We start from the raw sequence: 27,989 nt of genomic DNA, 5'->3' as shown, positions 1-27,989 counted from the left end.
TGAACATGTCTTTGAAGTTATTGTCTCAGATATTCTCTCAACATCCCTTTCAATATTCTTAACACTATAGATAATTTCCCCGATAATAAAAATAATTAAATTGAGAGAAACAGCAGTTGTTATGTGTATTTATTCTGCTGACACATATGTGAGAAAAACAAAACCAAATTTGTCAAGAACAATCTAGAAATCTCTCATGCGCCTGAAAGATCCGATAGTTGAGTTGTAACCGCCCCAGTCACCGTATCTCCTGTATTCACCGGGTCTCAGGAAGTACTGTCGGCCTCTGTAGTTGGGATGTTCATAGAAGATCCAGTAACCATCCATCACTTGGCAGGAGTGAATGTCACGGTAACGGAAACAATCGTAGACAGCTGGACAGTCATCCATAAATTCCATCATCTGTCCTCCAAAGTCAGGTCTCTCGTAAATCCTCATTCTGTAGTTTCCACCTCGGTACTGTAATAGAAATAAAACCATATTTGTGATAGAAGTATCAATTATACATTTGAACTATGTAAAAAAAAAAAAGCTGGTTGGTTAGAAGGGAACATCTGATGGACCATCTCATTTACAGCTGAGAGAATTTAAGAACATGAACAGGACCTGTGGATTTTATTCTCACCTAATTAACAACTTGCAACTTTTGTGTAATTTTACACAGTAAAAATGGAAATGTTGGTCACAGCAAATGTTAGGATGATGATATTGGCTTGTACGAACAGGAGGTTTCTTAATATACATGGACTGCAGCAGTTCAAGGAGGCAGCTCACCATCACCTTCTCCAGGGCAATTAGGGATGGGCAATAAATGCTGACTTAGCCAGCGACGCCCACATCCCACAAAAGAACAATTTTTTGAAAAATCAGTAAGCATCTGGTTTATTTTTAACCTTGAAATTAATATGATCTCATCCCTCTACGTGGGTGATGCAAGAATGGGAGTTCAACTCCCAGACAGCCTCGATGTCCTGGGCTGTTTCTGGAATCAGCACATCATGAGTTATAACAACTTTCTGCTGAGCATTAATGCATTCTGCAAGTTGACCTAAGGTAATGATATCTTCATAGATAATGGGGTGATGGAATAGGAACAATTCATTCAACCATATCTGTGATTGATATGCAATATATTAGCTTGATTACCTTTGTTTATAGGGAATGGGAAGCGTTTGTGAGGGCAATATACTCAGAATGATTGGAAGGAATAGTGTAAGGAGAAAGGAATAGCAGTATATGATAATAAAGCTAAATGCAGATAAGTGATAGGATTATACGCTGCTTGGACTGTATAGGCTTGTTGGACCAAATGGTCTCTTTTCGTGCTATGAACACTATGTAAGTCATGCGTCCAATCATAGACAGGTGCTAATAGTATTTATAAAGTAGAAATTCATCTGGTCCCATTTTTAATCCCAGACTCGCAGGCAGACGGGCACCAACTGAGAGAATCTCAAACAGCCTGAGCATGGCCTCATTATGATTCATTTCATGCACCAGCACCCTCCATCGGCCATTTGCACATTTTTGGGGCACAGAAGTGGGGTTAAAGTGGGTACCCGGTTTGGGGAAGATGCAGTGGGTTAGAGGGGATGTGACCATAATGGCTGTGGAGTCAGAGCAGCACACCTGCTCCTCCTAGTACAAGAGGAAGGTTTTCCATGAGAATAATTTCTCAAAGTGTTACTGTTCCTCGGTGATCATTACTTAGGGCATTGTAGCCACATAGGAACCCATCACAGTCCAACTTCTCTGAAGGGACCTAAAATAAGGGTTGGGTCCCTCATTTGCATTTTCATAGAATCATATAATCATAAAATGGTTACAGCACGTAAGGAGGCAATTTGGCCAATCGTGTCCATGTCAGCTCTCTGCGAGAGCAACTCAGCTAGTCGCATGCCTCTGTCTTTTCCCAGTATCCCTGCAAATCTTTTCTCTTCAGATAATTATCCAGTATCCTTTTGAAAGTCACGAATGAGTCTGTCTCCAGCACATTCTCAGGTCAATTATTCCAGACCCTAACAACTCGCCGTGTTTAAATGCTTTTCCTATTTCACCTCTGCTTCTTTGCCAATTGCTTTAAATCGGTATCCTCTGCTCTCTACCTGCCCACCAATGAAAATAGTTTTTCCCAATCTACTCTGTCCAGGCCCCTCATGATTTTGAACACCTCTACCAAATCTGCTCTCAACCTTCTCTTCTCTAAGCAGAAGAATGCCAGCTGTTCCAATCTATCCCAATAACTGTAGTTCATCATCTCTCGAACGATACTCGTAAATCTTTTCTACGCCCTCTCCAATTCCTTCACATGCTTCCTAAAGTGTGGTGCCCAGAATACTCCAGTTGAGACCAACCCAGTGTTTTATGAAAGTACACCATAACGTCCTTGCTTTTGAAATTAATACCTCTATAAAACAACAGACCTGAGGATTGGGAGCACTTTAGAATTCAGCAGAGGAGGACCAAGGGATTGATTAAGAAGGGGAAAATAGAGTTCGAGAGTAAGCTTGCAGGGAACATAAAAACTGACTGTAAAAGTTTCTATAGGTATGTGAAGAGAAAAAGATTGGTGAAGACAAATGTAGGTCCCTTACAGTCAGAAACAGGGGAATTTATAATGCGGAACAAAGAAATGGCTGACCAACTAAATACATACATTGGTTCTGTCTTCACAAAGGAGGACACAAATAACATACCAGAAATGTTGGGGAACACAGGGTTCAGTGAGAGGGAGGAACTGAAAGAAATCAGTATTAGTAGGGAAATGGTGTTGGGGAAATTGATGGGATTGAAGGCCGATAAATCCCCGGGGCCTGATAATCTACATCCCAGAGTACTTCAGGAAGTGGCCCTAGAAATAGTGGATGGTGGTCATCTTCAGAGATTCTATAGACTCTGCAACAGTTCCGACAGATTGGAGGGTAGCTAATGTAATCCCACTATTTACAAAGGGAGCAAGAGAGAAAACAGGGAATTATAAACCAGTCAGCCTGACGTCGGTAGTGGGGAAAATTCTAGAGTCCTTTATAAAGGATTTAATAGCTGAGCACATGGAAAATAGTGGCAGAATCGGACAGAGTCAGCATGGATTTATGAAAGGGAAATTATGCTTGACAAATCTACTGGAATTTTTCGAGGATGTAAATAATAGAGTTGATAAGGGGGAGCCAGTGGATGTGATTTATTTGGACTTTCAGAAGGCTTTCAACAAAGTCCCACATAAGAGATTGGCGTGTAAGATTAAACCGCATGGGATTGGGGGTAGTGTATTGAGATGGATAGAAAACTGATTGGCAGACAGGAAACAAAGAGTCTTTTTCCAAAGGCAGGCAGTGACTAGTGGGGTACCGCAGGGATTGGTGCTGGGACCCCAGTTATTCACAATATATATTAATGATTTAGATGAGGGAATTAAATGTAATATCTCCAAATTTGCAGATGACACAAAGCTGGGTGGGAGGGTGAGCTGTGAGGAGGATGCAGTGATGCTTCAGTGTGATTTGGACAAGCTGAGTGAGTGGGCAAATGCATGGCAGATGAAGTATAATGTGGATAAATGTGAGGTTATCCATTTTGGTAGCAAAAACAGGAAGGCAGATTATTATCTGAATGGCTATAAATTGAGAGAGGGGAATGTGTAATGAGACCTGGGTGTCCTTGTACACCAGTCACTGAAGGTAAGCATGCAGGTGCAGCAGGTGGTAAAGAAGGTAAATGGTATGTTGGCCTTCATGGCAAAAGGATTTGAGTACAGGAACAGGGAAGTCTTGCTGCAATTGAGACCACACCTGGAATATCATGTGCAGTTTTGGTCTCCTTATCTGAGGAAGGATGTACTTGCTATAGAGGGAGTGCAGCGAAAGTTTACCAGACTGATTCCTGGGATGGCGGGACTGACATATGAGGAGAGATTGAGTCGATTAGGATTATATTCGCTGGAGTTCAGAAGAATGAGGGGGGATCTCATAGAAACCACAAACTTCTAACAGGACTAAACAGGGCAGAAGCAAGAAGGATGTTCCCAATGGTGGGGGGGTCCAGAACCAGGGGTCACAGTCTGAGGATATGGGGTAGACCATTTAGGACTGAGATGAGGAGAAATTTCTTCACCCAGAGAGTGGTGAGCCTGTGGAATTCGTTACCACAGAAAGTAGTTGAGACCAAAACATTGTATGTTTTCAAGAAGGAGTTAGATATAGCTCTTGGAGCGAACGGGATCAAAGGGTAAGGGGGAAAGCGGGAGCAGGCTATTGAGTTGGATGATCAGCCATGATCATAATGAATGGCGGAGCAGGCTTGAAGGGCCGAATGGCCTACTCCTGCTCCTAGTTTCTATGTTTCTATAAATCGCTTTCTCAACCTACCCTGCCACCTTCAAGGATTGGTGCACATCTGTCCCCAGGTCCTGCGCTTATCCTCTGCTGCACACCCTCTAGAATTGTATCCTCTATAATAGGATACAATCATTTTATATTGCCTCTCCTTGTTTCTCCTACCAAAACATAGCACTTCACACTTCTCTGCTTTAAGTTTCATCTGCCACATTTCTCCAGCCTCGCATGTCATCTTGAAGTCTATCAGTATCTTCCTCACAGTTCTCAGTACTTGCAAGTTTTGTGCCATCAGTAAGTTTTGAAATTGTGCTCTGCACATTCAAGTCTAGACCATTGAGAAAAGCAATGGTACTAATACCGATGTGAGCCCCACTATACACTCCTCCAATACAAAAAACAACAGTTCATCACCACTGCCTTTTTCCTGATACTCAATCATTTTAAGTGTCATAACCCTGTTTTAGAGGACCATGAGGAACGCTGGAAAAATTGCCTGACGTCATTTTGTGGTGCAATGAGTTTCAATTTCTATTAATATACGTTTGTACAGTTATAAAATCAACAATATATCTTTACTGTTATTACAATTATTTGGTGTGAAAAACAGGATAGCATCCTCAAACTTAAGCACTTTACTCAGTGAACATTTCCTCGACTTCAATCTGTGTAGAATACGTAAACAGCCAACTTACATGTGGGTAGGAGCGACATGAGCCGATGCTGTCATTGAATCCCATCCAGCGCTGGTAGTCAGGATATTCTCCCCTGCTCAGAACATACTGGTATCCCATGTAATTGGGTCTCTCATATATCACCCACCAGTCACTCTCAACACGGATGGAGTTACAGCGGCTGAAGTAAGGGGACAGGTCAGCACTGTCACTATTGCACTCATAGTGCCGACCCTGGAAGTTCCTGTCCTCGTAAAAGATGATCTGTGGAAAAGAGACAAGATAAATTAATAAGCTTGAAAATTAAGAGGTGATTAAAAACTATAGCGCCATGTACAAAATTAGACTTGTTCTTGCCTTTCCCATTTTGAGGTCACAGTTAGATGAGTAACTGATGTAACATTGCTCTACTACCTACAGTGTGGTATATATATGCTGTACAAAATGAGCACTGTACGCCATACTCTTGTTATTCAAATGATTTGATGCGGAATGTCAGCAAAAAGAGAACAAAACACGTCACTTGACATGTTGCTTGACATGTCATTGACTCTTTTCACTTTGCTTTCACTTCATTTTATTTGTTGTTTGAAAACAAAGAGGGAGAGTCCATTGTGCTTTCTACCCCCTAACTGTTCTGAAACAGCAATGGATACAAAATTCATTTTCAAGAACTTTCTTCCTAAGTATACCAATCTAGCTCAGTTCCTAAGTTAGCCAAAAGAGGAGAAACAAAACCAGCACACGTTATTTTGCTCACTACCTTAAGTACTTCCAGTTGCAGACCAACTGTAAATGGATTTGTTGCTCTGATTGAGTCAAATTAAAATAAGGTGCACATGAATGTGATGATCTATGTGAAGGAAGATAGAAGAATATAGTAAGCAATGCGGAAGAACACCAATTACTATTGTATTTTAAGACCCCATCTCTAATTTTATTTTTTTATTTTTCATTGCTTTTATATTTGAAGGGAACTTCCTCATGTTGTTACCCAAACCAACTGTGGTGAAGTGAATGGGAATTCAGATGACAGGACATGAGGGACAAGCAAAAGTGGCCTCTGGTTGTCTATTTGGTTGTCTATCTCTTCCCACTTCCCTTTTTACATTTTGTGGTAGAATCCAAAATCTAATTGAAAAAAGTGATAGATCCTGGCTTTGAAATATTATCCCACATTAATTCTAATATAATCTGTGTTTGAGCCTAAAGATTGAGGGGCCTGTGATATTGGAGTAAAGAGGCAATTAAGTCTAATAGAAACCAATTCCCAGAATGTTGCAAATTAATTGATGTTACTTTGTGTTAGCCTCTCAGCATTTTAAATGTCATTAGATCCATATTTTTGCAAGTTGAGAATGCCAGAGCATTTATTTACACATAAATAATTCATAAAAACAAGTATATTAGGCAAAATATTATGAAAATCAGGCAGAAATCAGATTAAGTGAATACACAGAGTAGAACCCAGTAACATTTGCATACATAATGTAGAGAGTGGAATTTTAAATTTCAAGATTGAGGGTTTGGAAGAGGCTGCCACACAAAAGATTAATAGGAAATATAAGGGCTCATGGAGTTGGGATAATATATTAGAATGGATAGAGCATTGGTTAATGGACAGGAAACAAAGAGTAGGTATAAATAGGGCATTTTCAACTTGGCAGGCTAATATTGGTGGAGTATCACAAGGATCAGTGCTGGGGCATCAGCTATTTACAATCTAAATTAATGACTTATGATGTGACTTGTGAGTCCCAATTGCACGCTTATTGCGGGGTTACCAAGTTGGCACTTTAGATAAGAGTAGTTCTGCAGAAACTTCTTAGGCAGAACACATTCTGTTTATTTATAAGGTACTCAGCAGCTACACATGTGTGTTTCTACACCAAACTCTATCTACATACTTCTGCTGCTCACTCACAGACTACTGACTTTCAACTAACTGTAGAGTTAGCCCACGCTACACCACTATTGGTTATACAAGATCATGTGATCTTCCATTAAAGCATTCTTCTTAAAGGTATACTACACATTAGATAAAACCATAGTTACCACACCTTAGATGAAGAGACCACAAGTAATGTATTTAAGTTTTCTTGTTACAAAGTTAGGTGGTAATGTGAGAAGGACAGAAAAAGGCTGCAATGATATATAGGCAGTTAAGTGAGTGGGCAACAAGATGGAAGATGGAGTATAATGTGGGGAAGTGTGAGCTTATTTATTTAGGCTGTAAGAATAACATGCAGAATATTTTTTAAAAGGTATGAAACTTGTAAATGTTGAAATTCAGAGAGACTTGTGTCTGCTCATAAAAGGAACACACAAGTCAGCATGCAGGTACAGCAAGCATTAGGAAGGCAAATGGCATGTTGATCTTTATTGCAAGGGAACTGGAGCACAATAATAATGAAATCTTGCTACAGTTGTATGATGCTTTAGTGAGACCACATGTGGAATACTGTGTGCAGTTTTGGGTCCACATGTAAGGAAGCATACACTTACTTTGGAGGCAGTACAGTGAAGGTTCACCAGATTGGTCCCTGGGATGAGAGGGTTGTCTATGATGAGAGGCTGAGTAAATTGGGCCTATATTCTCTGGAGTTTAGAAGAATAAGAGGTAATCTCATTGAAACATGAAATTTGAAAAGAGACATGAGAGTGGAGAGACCGGTGAGAGTTGGAAAGAGGTGCGAGAGTGTAGAGACCGGCGAGAGTTGAAAGAGGAGAGAGAGTGGAGAGACCAGTGAGAGTTAAAAGCAGACCAAGAGGAAAGAGTCCGGTGAGAGTTGAAAGAAGAGGGAGAGGGGAGAGGCCGTTAAGAGCTGAAAAAAGAGCAAGAGGGGAGAATCCGGTGAGAGTTGAAAGAGGAGCAAGAGGGGAGAGTCTGGTGAGAGTTTTTCCTCAAACTTTGAAAGAGTTTGTACAAATCTAAACATCTCCCCACTGGGTTTTAGGTTAGAGGTTTTTTCATCATCAGAACTCTCCTCAGAATCCAAGATCTCTTTCTTAACTTCCAGCCTTTTAAGCAGGTATTCCCTTTTTCTCTCTTTCTCCCTTGCCTGAAATCCCAGTTGTAGCTTCCTTTCTTTCTCCTGCCTTTCTGCTTGCTCCCTTTTAAATGCCATTTCTCTTTCCTTTGATCCTAATTCAAGTTTTTTCAGTTCCTTTGCTTGTTCAAATTCAAGCTTCTTCATTTCAAACTGAAGTCTCACTACCTCCAGGAGTGACTCACTACTGTCAGATATCACTTCCGACTGTAGATGTTGTACTATAATTTTAATTATGGGCAACATTTCCCCCCATCGGTGGAGAAGTGCGGGAGCGGGCGTGGGCAGGCGGCCCTCCGATCAGCGCCCCCAATCGGGGGGGGCACCGCCATTTTTCATGGCAGGCCAGTTAAGGCCCACCCAGCGTGACATCCGCACGGAAGCGCTATGTGTGGGCCGGGGGGGGGGAATGGCAAATGCGGAAGTGCGCTCCTTCGCGCATGCGCACGAAGGAGCGCTCCGATCTCCCTGAGACTAAGTGCTGCCTCAGGGAGATTGGTTCCCAAAGAGAAAAAGTTATTCTTTCGAAAATTTCATTTACCATCCATGTCCCCTCATGTGACAATGTCACTTGAGTTGGGACATGGATACAGCTTTAAGTAAAAGTGAATCTTAATTTTTTAATCCAGTCATGAAACCTCATCCCACCCGTGGATGAGGCTTCATGCTTTTTCAGGTGGCTGCCAGCACTCCCGACCTGCCCGCCAACCTTAAGGTTGGACAGGCAGATCCACTAATCGGTTTAATTGCTTTTTGAATGGCCTGAATAGGCCGCTGACAGGTCGGCAGGTGCACAGCTGCTCAGCTGCGCCCCTGCCGACCTGAAAATGCAAATGACACGGGATGATTTGGGGAGTTCTGCCCAACGTCATTCCGCGTCATTTTACGCGTCAGTGAGTGGGCCCCACCCTCGCTCACCAAGGGGAAAATTCTTGCCTATGTCTGCTTTCCCAGCCCCCACGGGTAACCCCAAATTTAACTTATCTGCCCACTCTATTAACTTACTGTTGGTTATTTTCTGCAACCCAATCAGAGTTATTTCTTCTACTCCCAGACAAGCCTTAGCAATTGCCAAAGCTATCTTGAAATCTCACCGCTTCTAAAAAACCTCACCAACCCCTGAAATCAAAGTGCTTCTCATACTCATAACCTTAATTCTTTCGAGTTATCAACAGTCACAGATTGCAACTCTTTTGAGTACAATCACAGTTCTTGGTTTCCGGGAGTGGGACATGAACCCACAACCCTCTGATTCAAAGGCGAGGTTCACCAATTACAAACCAATCAAGGAATTACAAACATTATCCCGCCAAGAGCCCCCAATTGTTATGACACAGCAGTTGGTAAAGGCCGAGTTATTTAAAATTCCAGAGGGAAATTTTAATCAACTGTCATAACCTATATTTTAAATTGGTATGTTTGAGTTGCAGTTCTGAATTCAGGAATAAAACCCACCAAGCCTCGAGGTTTTTTATATAAATTAAATTAAACATTTATTAATTTAACAACAAATTTAAACCCATACACATGTCTACAAATTACTACCATAATTACTTTTATGAACATAACAACAAATCCCCAAATTAATCACTTCTGGGTAATCTTCCCCAAGGCAACAATAACCCCTAGACTTAAACAGATACCAGGCAAAGCACATTTTACCTTACAAATTCAAAATGTGGTTCCTTTCAATTTGGTTCCTTCACACAGTTGTAAGCTTACAGGTGGCATGCCTCTGACTCTCATACAAAACTCTGCTCTGTATATACCTAGCCTTCCCTTTGAATGCAAATTCTCATTGTATCACCAGGCCTTATGAACTCCACCTCTTCTAACAATAAAACCCCTTTCATAGTATCAATTTTATTAGTAATATAAACATATTGCTTGGTGTCTCCTAGCTAGGTGCAATATTTCACCCCCCAGTCTTTGAATGGTTTATTCAACAAAATGCAAATATACCCTCTACCTTACTGTTTACATCTCAAAACGACTATACTTCAACGCACCCAGACGAGCTGGCTTTAATCCAATTAACACACACACACTCACAGCCACAGACCCTACTACAAGTTCAATTTAAAATAATTTCTAATAACATTATATTACATTAATATCTTCATGATAGTGCCAACCAAGCGACTGCTTTGTCCTGGATGGTGTCAAGCCTCTTGAGTGTTGTTAGTGCTGCACTTATCCAGGCAAGTGACGAGTATTCCATCACACTCCTGACTTGTGCCTTGTAGATGGTGGACAGGCTTTGGGAAGTCAGCAGAATTCCTAGCCCCTAACCTGCTCTTGCAACCATAGTATTTATATGGTTAGTTCAGTTGTTTCTGGCCAATGGTAATCTCCAGGACGTTGATAGTGGGGTATTCAGTGATGGTAATGCCATTGAATGTCAAGGGGAAATAGTTAGACTCTCTCTTGTTGGAGATGGTCATTGCCTGGCATTTGTGTGGCCTGAATGTTACTTGTCAGCCCAAGCCTGCATATTGTCCAGGTCTTGCTACATTTGGACATGGACTGCTTCAGTATCTGAGGAGTCGTGAATAATGCTGAACATTGTGCAATCATCAACGAACATCCCCACTCCTGACCTTATGATGGAAGGGAGGTCATCAATAAAGCAGCTGAAGATGATTGGGCCGAGGACACTACCCTGAGGAACCCCTGCAGTGATGTCCTGGAACTGAGACGATTGACCTCCAAGAACCACAATCATCTTCCTTTGTGCTAGCTATGGCTCCAACCTGTGGAGAGCTTTCCCCCTGATTCCCATCGATTCCAGTTTTTCTAGGGCTCCCTGATGCTACACTTGGTCAAATGCCCTTGATGTCAAGGGCAGTCATTCTCACGTCACCTTTGGAGTTCTGCTGTTTTGTCCATGTTTGAACCAATGCTGTAATGAGCTCAGTGGCTGAGTGACCATGGCGGAACCCAAACTGAGTGTCAGTGGGCAGGTTATTGCTAAGCAAGTGCCACATGATAGCACTGTTAATGATCCCTTCCATCACTTTACTGATGATTGAGAGTAGACTGATGATGGAGTGTTACCTGGCCAGGTTGGACTTGACCTGCTTTTTGTGTGCAGGACATATGTGCACAATTTTCCACATTGCTGGGTAGATGCCAGCAGTGTAGCTGTACTGGAACAGCTTAGCTAGGGATGTGGCAAGTTTTGGAGCACAAGTCTTCAGTACTATTGCCAGAAAATTGTCAGGACCCATAGACTTTGCCGTATCCAGTGCCTTCAGCCATTCTTGATATCATGTTGAGTGAACTGAATTGGCTGAAGACTGGCATCAGTGACGCTGGGGACCTCCGGAGGAGGCCGAGATGGATCATCCACTTGGCACTTCTGGCTGAAGGTTGTTGCAAATGCTTCAGCCTTATCTTTTGCACTGATGTGCTGGGCTCTCCCATCATTGAGAAAGGGGATATTTGTGCAGCTTCCTCCTCTAGTGAGTTTTTTAATTGTCCACCACCATTCACGACTGGATATGGCAAGACTGCAGAGCTTAGATCAGATCCGTTGGTTGTGGAATCGCATAGCTCTGTCTATCACTTGCTGCTTATGCTTCACCAGGTTGATGCCTCATTTTAGGTATGCCTGGTGCTGCTCCTGGCATTCCCTCCTGCACTCTCCATTTAACCAGGGTTGATCTTCTGGCTTGGTGGTAATGGTAGAGTGGGGGATAAGCCAGGCCATGAGATTACAGATGTGGTTGAGTACAATTCTGCTGCTGCTGATGGCCCTCATGGTTGCCCAGTCTTCAGTTGCTAGGTCTGCTTGAAATTTATCCCATTTAGAATGGTGGTAGTGCCACACAACAAGATGGAAGGTATCCTCAATGTGTGCGTTGATCACTCCTACCGATACAGTCATGAAAATATGCATCTGCGGCAGGCAGGTTGGTGAGGATGAGGTCAAGTATATTTTCCCTCACACCTGCTGCAGACTGAGTCTAGCAGCTATGTCCTTTAGGGCTCGGCCAGCTCGGCCTGTGATGGTGCCACTGAGCTATTCTTGCTGATGGACATTGAATTCCCCACCCAGAGTACATTCTGTGCCTTTGCCACCCTCGATCCTTCCTCCAAGTGGTGTTCAACATGGAGGAGTACTGATTCTTCAGCTGAGGGAGGACGGAATGTGGTAATCAGCAAGAAGTTTCCTTGCCCATGTTTGACCATATTTTACTAGCAGTAGTGAAGCTTATTGGGGGTAGTAGGGTTTTTAACTATAAATTAATTAAGAAAGTAATAAATTAATTAACACACAATAAAGAAGGCCTGGCAGGTGATGTGTTGTGACTGCAGAATGTGGGATTTCCTGAACACAAGCGTGTTCCAGGGAATTATGTCTGTAGTTGAGTGTTCGTGGTTTGAGGAGATTTGGCTCAGAGTCATTGAGCTGCAGACACTGCAATGCATCAGGGAGTGGGAATGCTACCTGGACACTTTATTCCAGAAGGCAGTTATGCTCCTTAGGATAGGGTCTTCTGATCTGGTCAGTGGTCAGGGACAGGAAGGTGGGACCCAGAAGGTAGAAGTGGAGGAGCAATTGTCCAACAGGTTTGAGGTATTGCAGCCTGTATGGATGGAAGCAAGCGTGGCAAGGTGAATGAGTGAACTGACCATGGCACCATGGTATAGGAAGTCATTCAAGCAGGGGAGTTAAGTAGTGGTATTAGGGGACAGCATAGTCAGAGGGATAGACACAGCTCTCTGCAGCCAAGAATGTGAGTCCAGACAGCTGTATTGCCTTCTCAGTGCCAGGATTTGAGACATCTGCTTGGAGTTGGAGAGGGGGAGGATCCAGTTGTCATGGTCCACATGGGTATCAGTAATATAGCTAGGACTAGGAGGGAGGTTCTGCTTAGGGCTTATGAGCAGCTAGGGGATAAATTAAGAAGCAGTACGTCAAAGGTAATAACCCCTGGATTATTACCTGAGCCATGAGCAAATTTGCATAGGGTACATAAGATTACAGAGTTGAATGCATGACAGGTATGGGAGAAATGGGTTTCAATTCATGGGGCACTGGTACCAGTACTGGTGAAAATGAGAGCTGTACTGTTGGGACAGTCTTCACCTGAACCATGCTGGGACCAATGTTCTGGTGGATCGTATAACTAGGGTGGTAAAGAGATGTTTAAACTAAATAGTTGAGGGAAGGGATCATGCAAGGGTAGATTTAGTAAGTCAAAGGGACACTACGATGTATGAGAGCAGGGTAGCGAATTGGGTAATGATAATCAGATGTGGAAGGGAGGGACAGACAGTACAAACCCGAGAGTGCACCAGCAGATAAGGCCAGAGAGAACAAACGTGGTAAAAAGACAGCATTAAAGGCTCTATATCTGAATGCGCATGGCATTCATAACAAAATGGATGAATTGTTAGCACAGATGGAAATAAATGTGATAGCCATCACAGAGATATGGAAAACAAGGGAATGGCAGAGGTGTTGAACAGGTATTTTGTGCCTGTCTTCACTGTAGAAGGCTTAGGCCTGAATTTCACACTTGGCGTGCTTGTGGAGTCGGCGGACCTGGAAACGAATGTAGAATTGGCACCCGGTCGGGATCGCATTTCCAACACGACTTCATGCTGGGTGGCCAATTAAGGCCCACCCAGTGTGAAACATATCTTTTCACTGCTAGGAAGGGCCAGGGGGGTGTGGTCGGGAGCCTGTCGGGCACTGGGTCCAATGGCGACCCAGTGGGGGATTCAAAAACAGCAGAGGCAGCTCCCTGTAGGCCACCAAGAGACACAGAGGGAGCTGTCGGGTTTGAAGAAGAAAAATTTGTGTGGAATAGCAATGGCATCTGCCCTCTGACGAGGGCACTTGACCCCGGTTCTCGGATGAGTGCCTGGGAATCCTTGTGGAGGAGGTCAGTGCTAGGCAGGACATCTTGATACCCAGGGATGACAAGATGAGATCACCACACCGCTCCAAGAAGGCAAGGGCAGAGGTACAGCCCAGGTCAGCGGTCATGATGTTGTGCGGCGCACATCGGTGCTGTGCCGCAAAAGGTTCAACGACCTGCTGCGTTCAGCAAGGTTGAGTACCGAGTTGCATGGATCTGTGTGGAGAAATGTTAACAGCTTGCCATCCCCCCGTGGTGCCCAGGGGTGTAAGAATCTGAGTGCTAACTCCCACTGACATTGGCGCCAGCCAAGGCGGTGAGCTCTGGCTGCTTGGTCTGATTGCTTTGAGGGTTGAGGGCCACGACTCGGAAGTACCCTGCAAGATGTTCCTCAGGTAGGGTTGACCAGGCTGCAATGGCGGCTCAAGTAGAGAGTTGACTAATCAATGCTCCTCTGTCCTTTCAGGAGAAGAGAAGCCATAACAACATCAAGAGGTCAAGGACAGGCAGAAGCCCCCCAAACCTGCTTATATTGATGAGGGACAGGGTGGATGACTTAGAGACGGAGTGCTGGTGCCCAACTCATTCCACCGGTCGTGGAAATGCAGGGGTCTCTGAAGAAGCTAAGAGTGCAGTGCACAGATGTGAGAGTGTCGGAGTGTGTAAACATTGTTGTATTGTCTCATCTGTAATGGGAACCTCAAACCTGGACCCCCCATTGTTCATTGAAAGATGATGGCACCATGATGTAGATCTCCATTGTCTCACCAGCCCACCTAGCATGCACAGTGATAGTGTGATGACTAATACTAATGACATGTTGTTTTTGTCCCCTAGAATCACCATCCAGCAAATGATTGCAGGGCAATGAGGAGCCACCCTTGACACTGGAGGACCAATGCCTGTCAAATTCACCTGCATCACAGCCCTTCTCTACACCAGGCATCAGTGCAGATACCAGCACCTTGGTGGTCATTAGATTGTCAGCTACAATGTCAATGCACAAGGTGAGGGCACAGCTCACTTGCTTGAGGAGCTAGTGAAGGCAGAGAGTGCCCAGGGCACCACCAGCCGGAGGACTACTGGAGACCTGGACCATGCTGAGTCCGAGGCAGATGACAAGCCTCTGGAGTCATCTATTAGGCGGCAGATGCTGTATGTCCAGCAGGATGTGCAGGAGGTTCTGGCAGAGATTCCTGAGGGTTTGGGTGCCATGGTCTTTGTCATGGAGGAGTCCATGTGGAGCATGAGTACTGCGTTGACACTAAGTACCGAGCGCTCTGGCTCCTCTATTGAGAGAGTGGCAACTCTCATGGAGAGGGCAGTTCCAGGAACAGAGTCGGGGTCTCTGGGCTTATGCTTGCACCTGCAAGCCCTCACACAGGCAATGACCTCAGAAGGCCACTGCCAGTGTGAGAAATGGTTGAGGCACTTAGTATCTCTGCTAGGTGCCCGTCCGTCAATGGCAAGCAGGGAGGTCCAGACCGACTTGTCATCTCTGCAGGATCCTCTCAGGATGCTCTGGATGGCGACAGCAGCTCCTCCGCCCCTCTGCCAGTGACTATGCCATCTGATGAGGCCAAGACAGCTGAGGAATGCCCAGCCATGGCGCTGGATGGAAATTCACAGACAGTGGCCACACAGGCTCTGCCGGCCAGAGGACGACTGCCAAGGTAATCAGGGCTGACACAACACCTGAGTCAGCATGTTGCCTCCAATGACACTGCCAGCAAGAGGGGTGGCTATAGCTGACTCTAATGGCCGCTATGTTATAGTACAAGGCAGACTTTTTAATTGTCCATTGATCATAACTAATGTATATGCACCCAACTGGGATGATCACAGTTTCATCTCAAATTTCTTATTGTCCGTACCTGATCTAGACTCATATCACTTACACCTTGGAGAAGACTTTAACTGTGTTCTTAACCCAAATTTAGATCGTTCATCCACAAAATTTGTTCCAATATCAAAATCAGCCTCAGCCATCAGTTCTTTTCTGGATACACATGGATTGGTAGACTCATGGCGTTTTCTATACCCATCAGCAAGACAATACTCTCCTGTTCACTACACCTACTCGCGTATTGACCAATTTTTCCTTGACAAGAGGCTGCTCAGGTTAATTCAATCTTGCGCACACAATAGCTTTGTAACCTCTGATCATGCCCCCTTAGTTTTAGCAATACGATTCCATGACCAACCTGTTTCTTGTTCACCATGGCATCTTGATTCTCTTCTTCTGGTGGATCTGGATTTTGTTAAATTCATTTCCTTGCAAATAGATACTTTTATAGAACTTAATACTACTCCAGATATTTCCTTTGCTACTGTCTGGGAGATATGAAGGCTTACCTACGCGGACAAACAATTTCATATATTGCTGAACTTAACAAACGCAATACCTCAAAATTGCCCCAGTTGACAGACCAAATTCTCATAGTGGACCAGCAGTATGCTATTGCACCTATCCCAGTATTATACAAACAGCATCTGGCTCTACTGACTGAATATGATCTTATTTCCACTAAAAAAACAGAAAAGCTTATACTTAGATCATGTAGTATATTTTATAAGCATGGTGAAAGAACCGGTAAGCTCCTAGCTCACCAGCTTCGCCAGTCTTGCTTCCTTTAAACTTATAGCTGAAATTACCGCAACAACAGGGTCAACCACCACCGAGCATCAGGAGATCAATGATCAATTCAAACTTATTTATTCCACTCTTTATACCTCAGACTCCTTTACAGACCCTGGTTTATTTCACAATTTTTTGATAATATGGACATCCCATCGTTAACTGACTCTATGAATGTGTCAGAAGTACCCCTTTTCCAAGATGAAATACTAAAGGCAATTAAATCCATGCAAAGTAATAAGGCACCAGGGCCTGATGGATTTCCAATAGAATTTAACAAAAAATTCTTATCATAACTTCCTCCATTATTATTGTCTCTGTTTTCGGAATGCTTTCTCTCTAAAACACTCCCTCCTACGATATGCGAGGCATCTTTGTCTATTCTTTTAAAGAGGTATAAGGATCCTCTGCATTGCAGTTCATACCAGCCTATTTCTTTTTTAAACGTGGGTGTCAAGATACTATCTAAAGCTTTAGCCTGCCGTCTTGAACCTGTCCTTCCATCTATTATCTCTCCTGACCAGACGGGTATTATACAGGGCTGGCAATCCTTCTCTAATTTAAGACATCATTTCAATATTATTTATATACATTCAACTACTCCTCTCCCTGAGGTTCTTATAACTATGGATGCACAAAAGGCTTTTGATAGAGAGGAATGGGACTACCTCTCCTTCACTCTTCAAAAATTTGAATTTGGATCCATTTTTATAAAATGGATAAAACTATTGTATTCCTCACTGTTACTTCAGTACGCACAAATAACATCCACTGTAAACTCTTTGACCTCCATCGAGGTACTAGATGGGGCTGTTCCCTTTACCCCCTGCTTTCCGCTATTACTATTAAGCCCCTAGCAATTTCATTGCGGACCCGTGGAGATATACAGGGCATTATACAGGGTGGAGTTGATCTGAAACTCTCCTGCTTCTTTACATCTCTGATCCGGTCTCATCTCTTCCACATATTTTCTCTATTCTTGAGCGATTTGGTCATGTTTCAGGTTTTAAAATTAATTTGCAAAAGAGTGAAATTTTTCCTATTAATTCTACTGCAAAGAGTTACCTTATTTTTTCCCTCCTATTCAAGGTCTGAGTAAACAGTTTTAAATATTTAGGAATTTTAGTTACTCGATCCCTTGGCGACATTTTTAAGCTCAACTTTGATCCTTTGTTGGAACGTACGAAGTAGGACTTAGCACTTTGATCTAACTTATCCCTTTCTTTGGAAAAACTCAGCAGGTCTGGCAGCATCAGCGGAGAAGAAATCAGTTAACGTTTCGAGCCTTCATGGCCCTTCGGCAGAACTGGAGCATAGTTAGAAGAAGGGAGAAATATAAATTGGTTTAAGGTGGGTGGGGGGGGCGGGTGGTGGGTGGGGGGAGAGACACATTGAGGGTGTGGTGTGGTGATTGTGGAGATGAGCAGATAATCAAAAGATGTCACAGACAAAAGGGTCAAAGAGGTGTTGAAGGTGGTGGTATTTGTCTGAGAAAAGTGCTAATTAAGAATGGAAGACAGGATATTCAAAGTACAGCTCTAGTGGGGGTGGGGTGGAAAGACTAAAGGTTTTAGTTTTAGATTTAAAAATAATGGAAATAGGTGGGGAAAGAAGAATCTATATAAATTATTGAAAAAAAAAGCGGGGGGGGAAAGAAACGGGGTGGGGATGGGGGGAGGGGGAGTTTAAGATCTAAAGTTGTTGAATTCAATATTCAGCCCGGAGGGCTGTAAAGTGCCTAGTCGGAAGATGAGGTGCTGTTCCTCCAGTTTGCGTTGGGCTTCACTGGAACAATGCAGCAAGCCAAGGACAGACATGTTGGCAAGAGAACAGGGTGGAGTGTTAAAATGGCAAGCGACAGGGAGGTTTGGGTCTTTCTTGCGGACAGACCGCAGGTGTTCCGCAAAACGGTCGCCCAGTTTGCGTTTGGTCTCTCCAATGTAGAGGAGACCGCATTGGGAGCAACGAATGCGGTAGACTAAGTTAGGGGAAATGCAAGTGAAATGCTGCTTCACTTGAAAGGAGTGTTTGGGCCCTTGGACGGTGAGGAGAGAGGAAGTGAAGGGGCAGGTGTTGCATCTTCTGCGTGGGCATGGGGAGGTGCCATAAGTGGGGGTTGAGGAGTAGGGGGTGATGGAGGAGTGGACCAGGGTGTCCCGGAGGGAACGATCCCTACGGAATGCCGTCAGGGGGGGTGAAGGGAAGATGTGTTTGGTGGTGGCATCATGCTGGAGTTGGCGGAAATGGCGGAGGATGATCCTTTGAATGCGGAGGCTGGTGGGGTGATAAGTGAGGACAAGGGGGACCCTATCATGTTTCTGGGAAGGAGGAGAAGGCGTGAGGGAGGATGCGCGGGATATGGGCCGGACACGGTTGAGGGCCCTGTCAACGACCGTGGATAGAAAACCTCGGTTAAGGAAGAAGGAGGACATGTCAGAGGAGCTGTTTTTGAAGGTAACGTCATCAGAACAGATGCGACGGAGGCGAAGGAACTGAGAGAATGGGATGGAGTCTTTACAGGAAGCGGGGTGTGAGGAGCTGTAGCTTTTAGCTTTTTGTTTTTATCTTTGTGTTTGATTGACTGCCACCTCTCTTCAAAAAATGCCTTCTTTGAAGAAGTACGGTTCTGTCCTCCGACAGGATTTCCGACTGTCTCTTCTGCCCTGCTCACCTTCATTGCTTTCCATTTCTCTCCTGGTGTTTGACAAGGTGTTTACTAAAACCCTCTTTCACAGCCATATCTCCTTTCTCAGTGACTGTCTCCGTCTCCGACTCACCCCACGTGGATTTCAACTGAAATTCCATCCCTCTTGTTTCGAACCCACCCAGGATTACAGGTATCTCCGGGACATAAAACGTTTCTCGGACTGCTGTTCCCGTCGCATTCTGAGATCCACACTCAGTGCCATGCGCCGCCATATGAACACACTCGACCTCTCCCTCCAGCAGCACCGCCGCACCCTTTTTCAAAGCTGCGCGTGCCCCCAGTTTCATTTTATTCTTCGCCTCATCCGTCGCCTCAACAAGAAACTTTTTCTCTTTCTCTCAAGTGCTAAGGAACGCAAGCTCCAACAACTCATCGACTCCAACACCCATCTGGGACCCTCCACCCCTGCTTGTCCCTCCGTCCTCACCCCATCTTCCAATCCCAGCCCCAGCCGCGTATTCACTATACCCCCTGACCTTCCCCTCTCCGATGCTGAACGTTCAGTGCTCAGCAAAGGACTTAGTTTCATACCCTTACACCCTCATCTCAATGAATTTCGGGCTTGGCATGATGCTGAACTCTTCTTCCGCCGTCTTCGTCTCCGTGCTCACTTCTTTGGGCAGGAGTCCTCTCCCCGTTCAACGGATCCTTTTACCCACCTCCAATATTCTCCCTCCACTTGGACCCCTCCCTCTGGATTCTTACCTTCTCTTGATCTTTTCATTGAGAACTGTCGGTGTGACATTAGCCGTCTCAATTTCTCTGCTCCTCTCACCCATTCTAATCTGTCTCTCTCTGAACTCACTGCACTCCGTTCTCTCAGGTCCAACCCCAACATTGTCATCAAACCCGCTGACAAGGGTGGTACTGTTGTTGTCTGGCGCATTGACCTCTACCTCGCGGAGGCTGAGCGTCAACTCGCAGACGTTTCCTCCTACCTCTCCCTGGACCATGACCCCACCACAGAACATCAAGCCATTGTTTCCAGGACTGTCACTGACCTCATCTCCTCTGGAGATCTTCCTCCCACAGCTTCCAACTTGATAGTCGCCCAACCTCGGACGGCCCGCTTCTACCTCCTACCCAAAATCCACAAACAGAACTGTCCTGGCAGACCGATCGTGTCAGCCTGTTCCTGCCCCACGGAACTCATTTCTCGTTATCTTGACTCCCTTCTCTCTCCCCTTGTCCAGTCCCTTCCCACCTACATCCGTGATTCCTCTGACACCTTACGTCACATCAACAATTTCCAGTTCCCTGGCCCCAACCGCTTCCTCTTCACCATGGATGTCCAATCCCTCTACACCTCCATCCCCCACCAGGATGGTCTGAGGGCCCTTAGCTTCTTCCTTGAACAGAGGCCCCAACAATCCCCATCCACCACTACTCTCCTCCGTCTGGCTGAACTTGTTCTCACACTGAACAATTTCTCCCTTAACTCCTCTCACTTCCTCCAAATAAAAGGTGTGGCTATGGGTACCCGCATGGGCCCCAGCTGTGCCTGTCTCTTTATGGGGTATGTGGAACATTCCTTGTTCCAGTCCTACTCCGGCCCCCTCCCACAACTCTTTCTCCGGTACATCGATGATTACTTCGGTGCTGCTTCATGCTCTCGTCGGGACCTGGAAAAATTTATTAATTTTGCTTCCAATCTCCACCCCTCCATCATCTTCACATGGTCCATCTCTGACACTTCTCTTCCCTTCCTTGACCTCTCTGTCTCAATTTCTGATGATAGACTGTCCACCAATATCCATTACAAGCCTACCGACTCCCACAGCTACCTCGACTACAGCTCCTCACACCCCGCTTCCCGTAAAGACTCCATCCCATTCTCTCAGTTCCTTCGCCTCCGTCGCATCTGTTCTGATGACGCTACCTTCAAAAATAGCTCCTCTGACATGTCCTCCTTCTTCCTTAACCGAGGTTTTCCATCCACGGTCGTTGACAGGGCCCTCAACCGTGTCCGGCCCATATCCCGCGCATCCTCCCTCACGCCTTCTCCTCCTTCCCAGAAACATGATAGGGTCCCCCTTGTCCTCACTTATCACCCCACCAGCCTCCGCATTCAAAGGATCATCCTCCGCCATTTCCGCCAACTCCAGCATGATGCCACCACCAAACACATCTTCCCTTCACCCCCCCTGACGGCATTCCGTAGGGATCGTTCCCTCCGGGACACCCTGGTCCACTCCTCCATCACCCCCTACTCCTCAACCCCCACTTATGGCACCTCCCCATGCCCACGCAGAAGATGCAACACCTGCCCCTTCACTTCCTCTCTCCTCACCGTCCAAGGGCCCAAACACTCCTTTCAAGTGAAGCAGCATTTCACTTGCATTTCCCCTAACTTAGTCTACTGCATTCGTTGCTCCCAATGCGGTCTCCTCTGCATTGGAGAGACCAAACGCAAACTGGGCGACCGTTTTGCGGAACACCTGCGGTCTGTCCGCAAGAAAGACCCAAACCTCCCTGTCGCTTGCCATTTTAACACTCCACCCTGTTCTCTTGCCAACATGTCTGTCCTTGGCTTGCTGCATTGTTCCAGTGAAGCCCAACGCAAACTGGAGGAACAGCACCTCATCTTCCGACTAGGCACTTTACAGCCCTCTGGGCTGAATATTGAATTCAACAACTTTAGATCTTAAACTCCCCCTCCCCCCATCCCCACCCCGTTTCTTCCCCCCCCCGCTTTTTTTTTCAATAATTTATATAGATTCTTCTTTCCCCACCTATTTCCATTATTTTTAAATCTAAAACTAAAACCTTTAGTCTTTCCACCCCACCCCCACTAGAGCTGTACTTTGAATATCCTGTCTTCCATTCTTAATTAGCACTTTTCTCAGACAAATACCACCACCTTCAACACCTCTTTGACCCTTTTGTCTGTGACATCTTTTGATTATCTGCTCATCTCCACAATCACCACACCACACCCTCAATGTGTCTCTCCCCCCACCCACCACCCGCCCCCCCCACCCACCTTAAACCAATTTATATTTCTCCCTTCTTCTAACTATGCTCCAGTTCTGCCGAAGGGCCATGAAGGCTCGAAACGTTAACTGATTTCTTCTCCGCCAATGCTGCCAGACCTGCTGAGTTTTTCCAGGTAATTCTGTTTTTGTTTTGGATTTCCAGCATCCGCAGTAGCTTTTAGCTTTTTGTTTTTATCCCTTTCTTTAGTTAGTCATATAAATTCTGTAAAGATGAATATTTTTCCAAAATTTTAATAAGTATTTCAGTGCATTCCATTGCTTATCCCCAAGCAGTTTTTGTTGCAATAGACCAATTCATTTCTCCCCTTATTTGGAATAAGAAAACACCCAGAATTCGTAAAGTTTTTCTACAAAGTCCCAACCATTCAGTTGGTTTGGCACTGCCAAATTTTCAGTTTTATTATTGGTCTGCTAATATCCATAATATTTGTTTTTGGCTTCATTCAGACTTGGCTAGTTTAGCGTGGGTGCATTTGGAGGCAGCCTCCTGTCAATCCACATCTCTGCTTGCTCTGTAGTGCTCCTGCCTTCCTTTCTCAACTGGTTACTTTTCTTCAAACTCTATTGTTAGACAGTCACTTAAGATTTGGACCCAGTTCAGAACACACTTTGGGCTACAATTTCTCTCTCGAAAGTTAAAAAACAGCACCTCTAGGGTTGTAATCTCAGGATTACTCCCTGTGCCACGTGCCAGTGAGGCTAGAAATAGGAAGATAGTGCAGCTAAACATGTGGCTGAACAGATGGTGTAGGAGGGAGGGTTTCCGATATCTGGATCATTGGGATCTCTTCCGAGGCAGGTGGGACCTGTACAAGAAGGACAGGTTGCATCTAAACTGGAGGGGCACCAATATCCTGGCTGTGAGGTTTGCTAGTGTCACTCGGGAGGGTTTAAACTAGTATGGCAGGGGGGTGGGAACCAGAGCAGTAGGTAAGCAGGTGAAATAAATGACTGAGAACTAGTGAATATGGCCAGCAGGACTAAGGGGAAGAGCAGGCAGGGAGAAATTACTGAACACAGTGGGACTTGGGGTCTGAAATGCATTTGTTTCAATGCCAGAAATATAACAGGCAAGGCAGATGAGCTTAGAGCTTGAATTAGTACTTGGGACTATGATGTTATTGCTATTACAGAGACTTGGTTGAAGGATGGACAGGATTGGCAGATAAATGTTCCAGGATTTAGATGTTTCAGGCAGGATAGAGAAGGATGTAGAAAAGGTGGGGGAGTTGCACTGCTGGTTAAGGAAAATATCACAGCTGTACGACAGGAGGACACCTTGGTGGGCTCATGCAGCGAGGCAATATAGGTAGAGCTCCGGAATAGGAAGGGTGCAGTCACAATGTTGGGAGTTTACTATAGGCCTCCCAATTGCCGGCGGGAGATTGAGGAACAGGTATGTAGGCAGATTTTGGAAAGATGTAAAAACAATAGGGTTGTTGTGGTGGGTGATTTTAACTTTCCCTATATTGACTGGGAATCACTTAGTGCTCGGGGTTTGGATGATGCAGAATTTGTAAGGTGCATCCAGGAGGGCTTCCTGAGACAATATGTAGATAGTCCAACTAGGGAAGGGGCAATACTGCACCTGGTATTAGAGAATGAACCCGGCCAGGTGGTGGAAGTTTCAGTAGGGGAGCATTTCGGGTAAAGTGACCATAATTCAGTAAGTTTCAAGGTACTAGTGGATAAGGATAATAGGAGTCCTCGGGTTAAGGTGCTTAATTGGGGGAAGGCTAATCATAACAATATTAGGCAGGAACTGAGGAATCTAGACTGGAGGTGGATGGTTGGGGCCAAATCAACAACTGACATGTGGGGGGCTTTCAAAGGTCAGTTGATAAGAATTCAGGACCGGCATGTTCCTGCTAGGATGAAGGATAAATATGGCAAGTTTCAGGAACCTTGGATAACGAAGGATATTGTGAGATTAGTCAAAAAGAAAAGGGAAGCATTCGTAAGGGCTAGAAGGCTGGGAACAGATGAAGCCCATGGAGAATATAAAGAAAGTAGGAAAAAACTTAAGCAAGGAGTCAGGAGGGCTAAAAGGGGTCATGAAAAGTCATTGGCAACCAGGATTAAGGAAAATCCCAAGGCCTTTCATACATATGTAAAAAGCAATAGGGTAGCCAGGGAAAGGGTAGGCCCACTCAGGGACAGAGGTGGGAATCTGTCTGTGGAGCCAGAAGAAATGGGAGAGATTCTAAATGAGTACTTCTCAACAGTATTCACCAAAGAGAAGGACTTAGCAGTCGATTTGTCTAGGGAAGAGTGTGTAGATAGCCTGGATCATGTTGAGATCAAAAAAGAGGAGGTGTTAGGCGTCTTGAAGAATATTAAGGTGGATAAGTCCCCGGGGCCAGATGGGATCTACCCCAGAGTACTGAGGGAGACAAGGGAGGAGATTGCTGGGGCCTTGACAGAAATCTTTGTATCCTCACTGGCTACGGGTGAGGTCCCGGAGGACTGGAGAATGGCCAATGTTGTTCCATTGTTTAAGAAGGGTAGCAGGGATAATCCAGGAAATTACAGGCCGGTGAGCCTTATGTCAGTGGTAGGGAAATTATTGGAGAAGATTTTTCGTGTCAGGATTCACTACCATTTGGAAGCAAATGGGCGTATTAGTGAGAGGCAGCATGGTTTTGTGAAGGGGAGGTCGTGTCTCACTAACTTGATTGAGTTTTTCGAGGAAGTAACAAAGATGATCGATGATGGAAGGGCAGTGGATGGATACATGGATTTCAGTAAGGCCTTTGACAAGGTCCTTCATGGCAGACTGGTACAGAAAGTAAAGTCGCACGGGATCGGGGTGAGCTGGCAAGATGGATACAGAATTGGCTTGGTCATAGAAGACAGAGGGTTGCAGTGGAAGGGTGCTTTTCTGAATGGAGAGCTGTGACTAGTGGTGTTCCACAGGGATCAGTGCTGGGACCTTTGCTGTTTGTAGTATACGTAAATGATTTGGAGGAAAATGTAACTGGGCTAATTAGTAAGTTTGCAGACGACACTAAGGTTGGAGAAGTTGCAGATAGTGAAGAGGATTGTCAAAGGATACAACGGGATATAGATCGGTTGGAGACTTGGGTGGAGAAATGGCAGGTGGAGTTTAATCCGGTCAAATGCAAGGTAATGCATTTTGGAAGGTCTAATACAGGTAGGAATTATACAGTAAATGGCAGAACCCTTAAGTGCATCGACAGGCAGAGGGATCTGGGTGTACATGTCCACAGGTCACTGAAAGTGGCAATGCAGGTGGATAAGATAGTCAGGAAGGCATAGGGCATGCTTGCCTTCATTGGCAGGGGTATTGAGTATAAAAGCTGGGAAGTCATGCTGCAGCTGTATAGAACCTTGTTTAGGCCACACTTGGAATATTGTGTGCAATTCTGGTCGCCACATTACCAGAAGGATATGGAGGCATTGGAGAGGGTGCAGAGGAGGTTTACCAAGATGCTGCCTGGTCTGAAGGTTATTAGCTATGAGGAAAGGTTGGAGAAACTCGGATTGTTCTCACTAGAGCGACGGAGATTGAGGGGCGACTTGATAGAAATTTACAAAATTATGAGTGGCATGGACAGAGTAGATAGTCAGAAGTTTTTTCCCAGGGTGGAAGAGTCAATTACTAGGGGACATAGATTTAAGGTGAGAGGAGAAAACTTTAGAGCAGATGTGCGGGGCAAGTTTTTTACGCAGAGGGTAGTGAATGTCTGGAATTTGCTTCCAGAGGAAGTGGTGGAAGCAGGTATGATAGTGGTGTTTAAGAGGCAGCTTGACAAATACATGAATAGGATGGGAATAGAGGGATACGGACCCCGGAAGTGCAAAATGTTTTAGTTTGACAGGCAATATGATCGGCGCAGGTTTGGAGGGCCAAAGGGCCTGTTCCTGTGCTGTACTTTTCTTTGTTCTTTGTTCTTTGTACAGCCCTATTAATGCAAACCATTTGTTTCCACCTTCATTCGGAAATTCTGCCTTTCAAGTCTGGCACGTGAGAGGCATCAAAACCCTTGCTAACTTATACATTGATAATATTTTTGCTCCTTTTGACTCTCTCTCTCGAAAATATGATCTGTCCCACACACACTTCAGAGATTTTGCATGTAAAAAAAAATCGCCCAGTTTCCTTTATTGCCCTTAAATCACCAATAGATATTATGTTAAAATTAAATCCTTTTGTCAGGGAGTTAATTTCCAAATTGTATTCTCTAATTTTTTCACAATACTGCCCTTCACTTTCTACCTTAAAAGCTCTTTGGGAGCATGATTTTGACTCAGACTTATCAAAAGATAACTGGAAGTCTATTCTCTCTTGTGTACATTCCTCACCTGTATGTGCAAGACATGGGTTGCTACAATTTAAAATCTTACATTGTACCCATCTATCCAAAGTGAAATTATCAAGATTTATCCAAATTTTGATCCAACCTGTGATAAATGTCATACAGCCCCAGCCTCTCTAATTCATATGTACTGGCCATGTCCTTAATTGGCTTTGTTTTGGACAAACACTTTTAGATTATTCTCACATATTTTCAGTAGCAACATTGAGCCTTCTCCTATTACAGCACTCTTTGGAGTGGAACCAAATGTCATTCCTCTGACAAAAAGTCAAACTGATGCGCTTGCCTTTTCAACATTATTTGCCAGACGTATTATTCTATTAAATTGGAAACAGTCTGCCCCCCCTTCCTTTACTAATTGGATACGTGATCTCATGCAGAATCTTAAATTTGAGAAAATAAAGTACACTATAAGAGGCTCCACTGATGGATTTCATGTACCTTGGCAGCCTTTCTTAGATTACTTTGAGGAACGACAGCTCCCTACTTTCATATAGCTGACCCTAATTAGGTTGTATGCATTATATCAGGTGGAATTTTATCTGACCTATGATAGTTGTTGATTTTCTTATTATTTATTGTTTGGGGGGTTGGGGAGGGGTTTTTTTCTCTGCTTTTTCTTCTTCCTCCTCCAACTTCTCTTTTTCTTTCTTTCTCTTTCTTTTCCAAGTGTAAGTGTATTGAATTATTCCAGGTAATTCTGTTTTTGTTTTGTATTGAATTATTGCTGTACTGTAAGAATTTTTTGTACGGTTACTTATTATGACTTGTTAATTTTTTTAAAAGAATTTTAAAAATAGGTGCAGGGCACGCCAGTATCTCATGCTACACTTTATTGCACAGGTACTGAGCAGACCTTGGGTTCAATGGAGCGGGTAATTGCAAACATCTGATAAGGAGGATGAGGTGGATGCAGTGCATTGGCAGCCTAGCTGAAAGTGCATTGAATCAAGGCTCCCTGGTGTCCATACCTCCCTGAAGGTTCCAGACGTCTGCCTCCACATCCTCACCATGTTTTTCCCTGGGCTTCTCTTCTGATTCACCACTGGATTCATCCTCTGAGGCCTGTGAAGCTGCCTCAAGATCCTCTTCCTCCAGTGGGTCCCCTGTTGCCAGAGTCAGATTGTGGAAAGTGCCACATGCAATGGCTTTCAGAGACACATGCGCTGGAGGGTATTGTAGTGCTCCCGCTGAATAATCCAGGCATCTAAATCTCATCTTCAGCAGACCTATGGTCCCCTCAATCACCTCCTTTGTGGAGGCATGACTCCTATTACACCTCTGCTCTGGTTCTGCTCTTGGGTGCCGGAGCGGTGTCATAAGCCATCTTTTCAATAGATAGCCCTTGTCACCCGGCAGTCATCCAGCCAGCCGAGCTGG

At 44.7% G+C, this 27,989-nt stretch overlaps 1 protein-coding gene across 1 annotated transcript; it reads right to left on the bottom strand.

The window, feature by feature from the left end:
- Positions 1 to 15: 15 nt before the first annotated feature.
- On the bottom strand, positions 16 to 27,827 carry LOC144686965 (gamma-crystallin S-1-like). Its single transcript, XM_078552810.1, has 4 exons — positions 27,581 to 27,827; positions 26,510 to 26,595; positions 5,027 to 5,269; positions 16 to 459 (listed from the first exon to the last, which is right to left on the bottom strand). The coding sequence occupies exons 1-4, from the start codon at positions 27,825 to 27,827 to the stop codon at positions 184 to 186; spliced, it is 852 nt and encodes a 283-aa protein (XP_078408936.1). The 3' UTR covers positions 16 to 183.
- Between the last annotated feature and the right edge of the window lie 162 nt (positions 27,828 to 27,989).

The sequence above is a fragment of the Cetorhinus maximus genome, chromosome 11, assembly GCF_964194155.1.
Source record: "Cetorhinus maximus chromosome 11, sCetMax3.hap1.1, whole genome shotgun sequence".
NCBI lineage: Eukaryota > Metazoa > Chordata > Chondrichthyes > Lamniformes > Cetorhinidae > Cetorhinus > Cetorhinus maximus.
The sequence above is the reverse complement of the archived record's forward strand: the minus strand, read 5'-3'. Positions and strand labels throughout refer to the sequence as shown.

Excerpts from the sequence above, each read along its gene's own strand:
- LOC144686965 (XM_078552810.1), bottom strand. The coding sequence starts at position 27,827 with ATGAGATTTAGATGCCTGGATTATTCAGCGGGAGCACTACAATACCCT. Across the intron at positions 5,270-26,509 it reads GCTCCCAAAGAGCTTTTAAG|ATCATCTTTTACGAGGACAG; the intron begins GTAGAAAGTGAA and ends TCTTTTCCACAG. Across the intron at positions 460-5,026 it reads CATGTCGCTCCTACCCACAT|TACCGAGGTGGAAACTACAG; the intron begins GTAAGTTGGCTG and ends TTTCTATTACAG.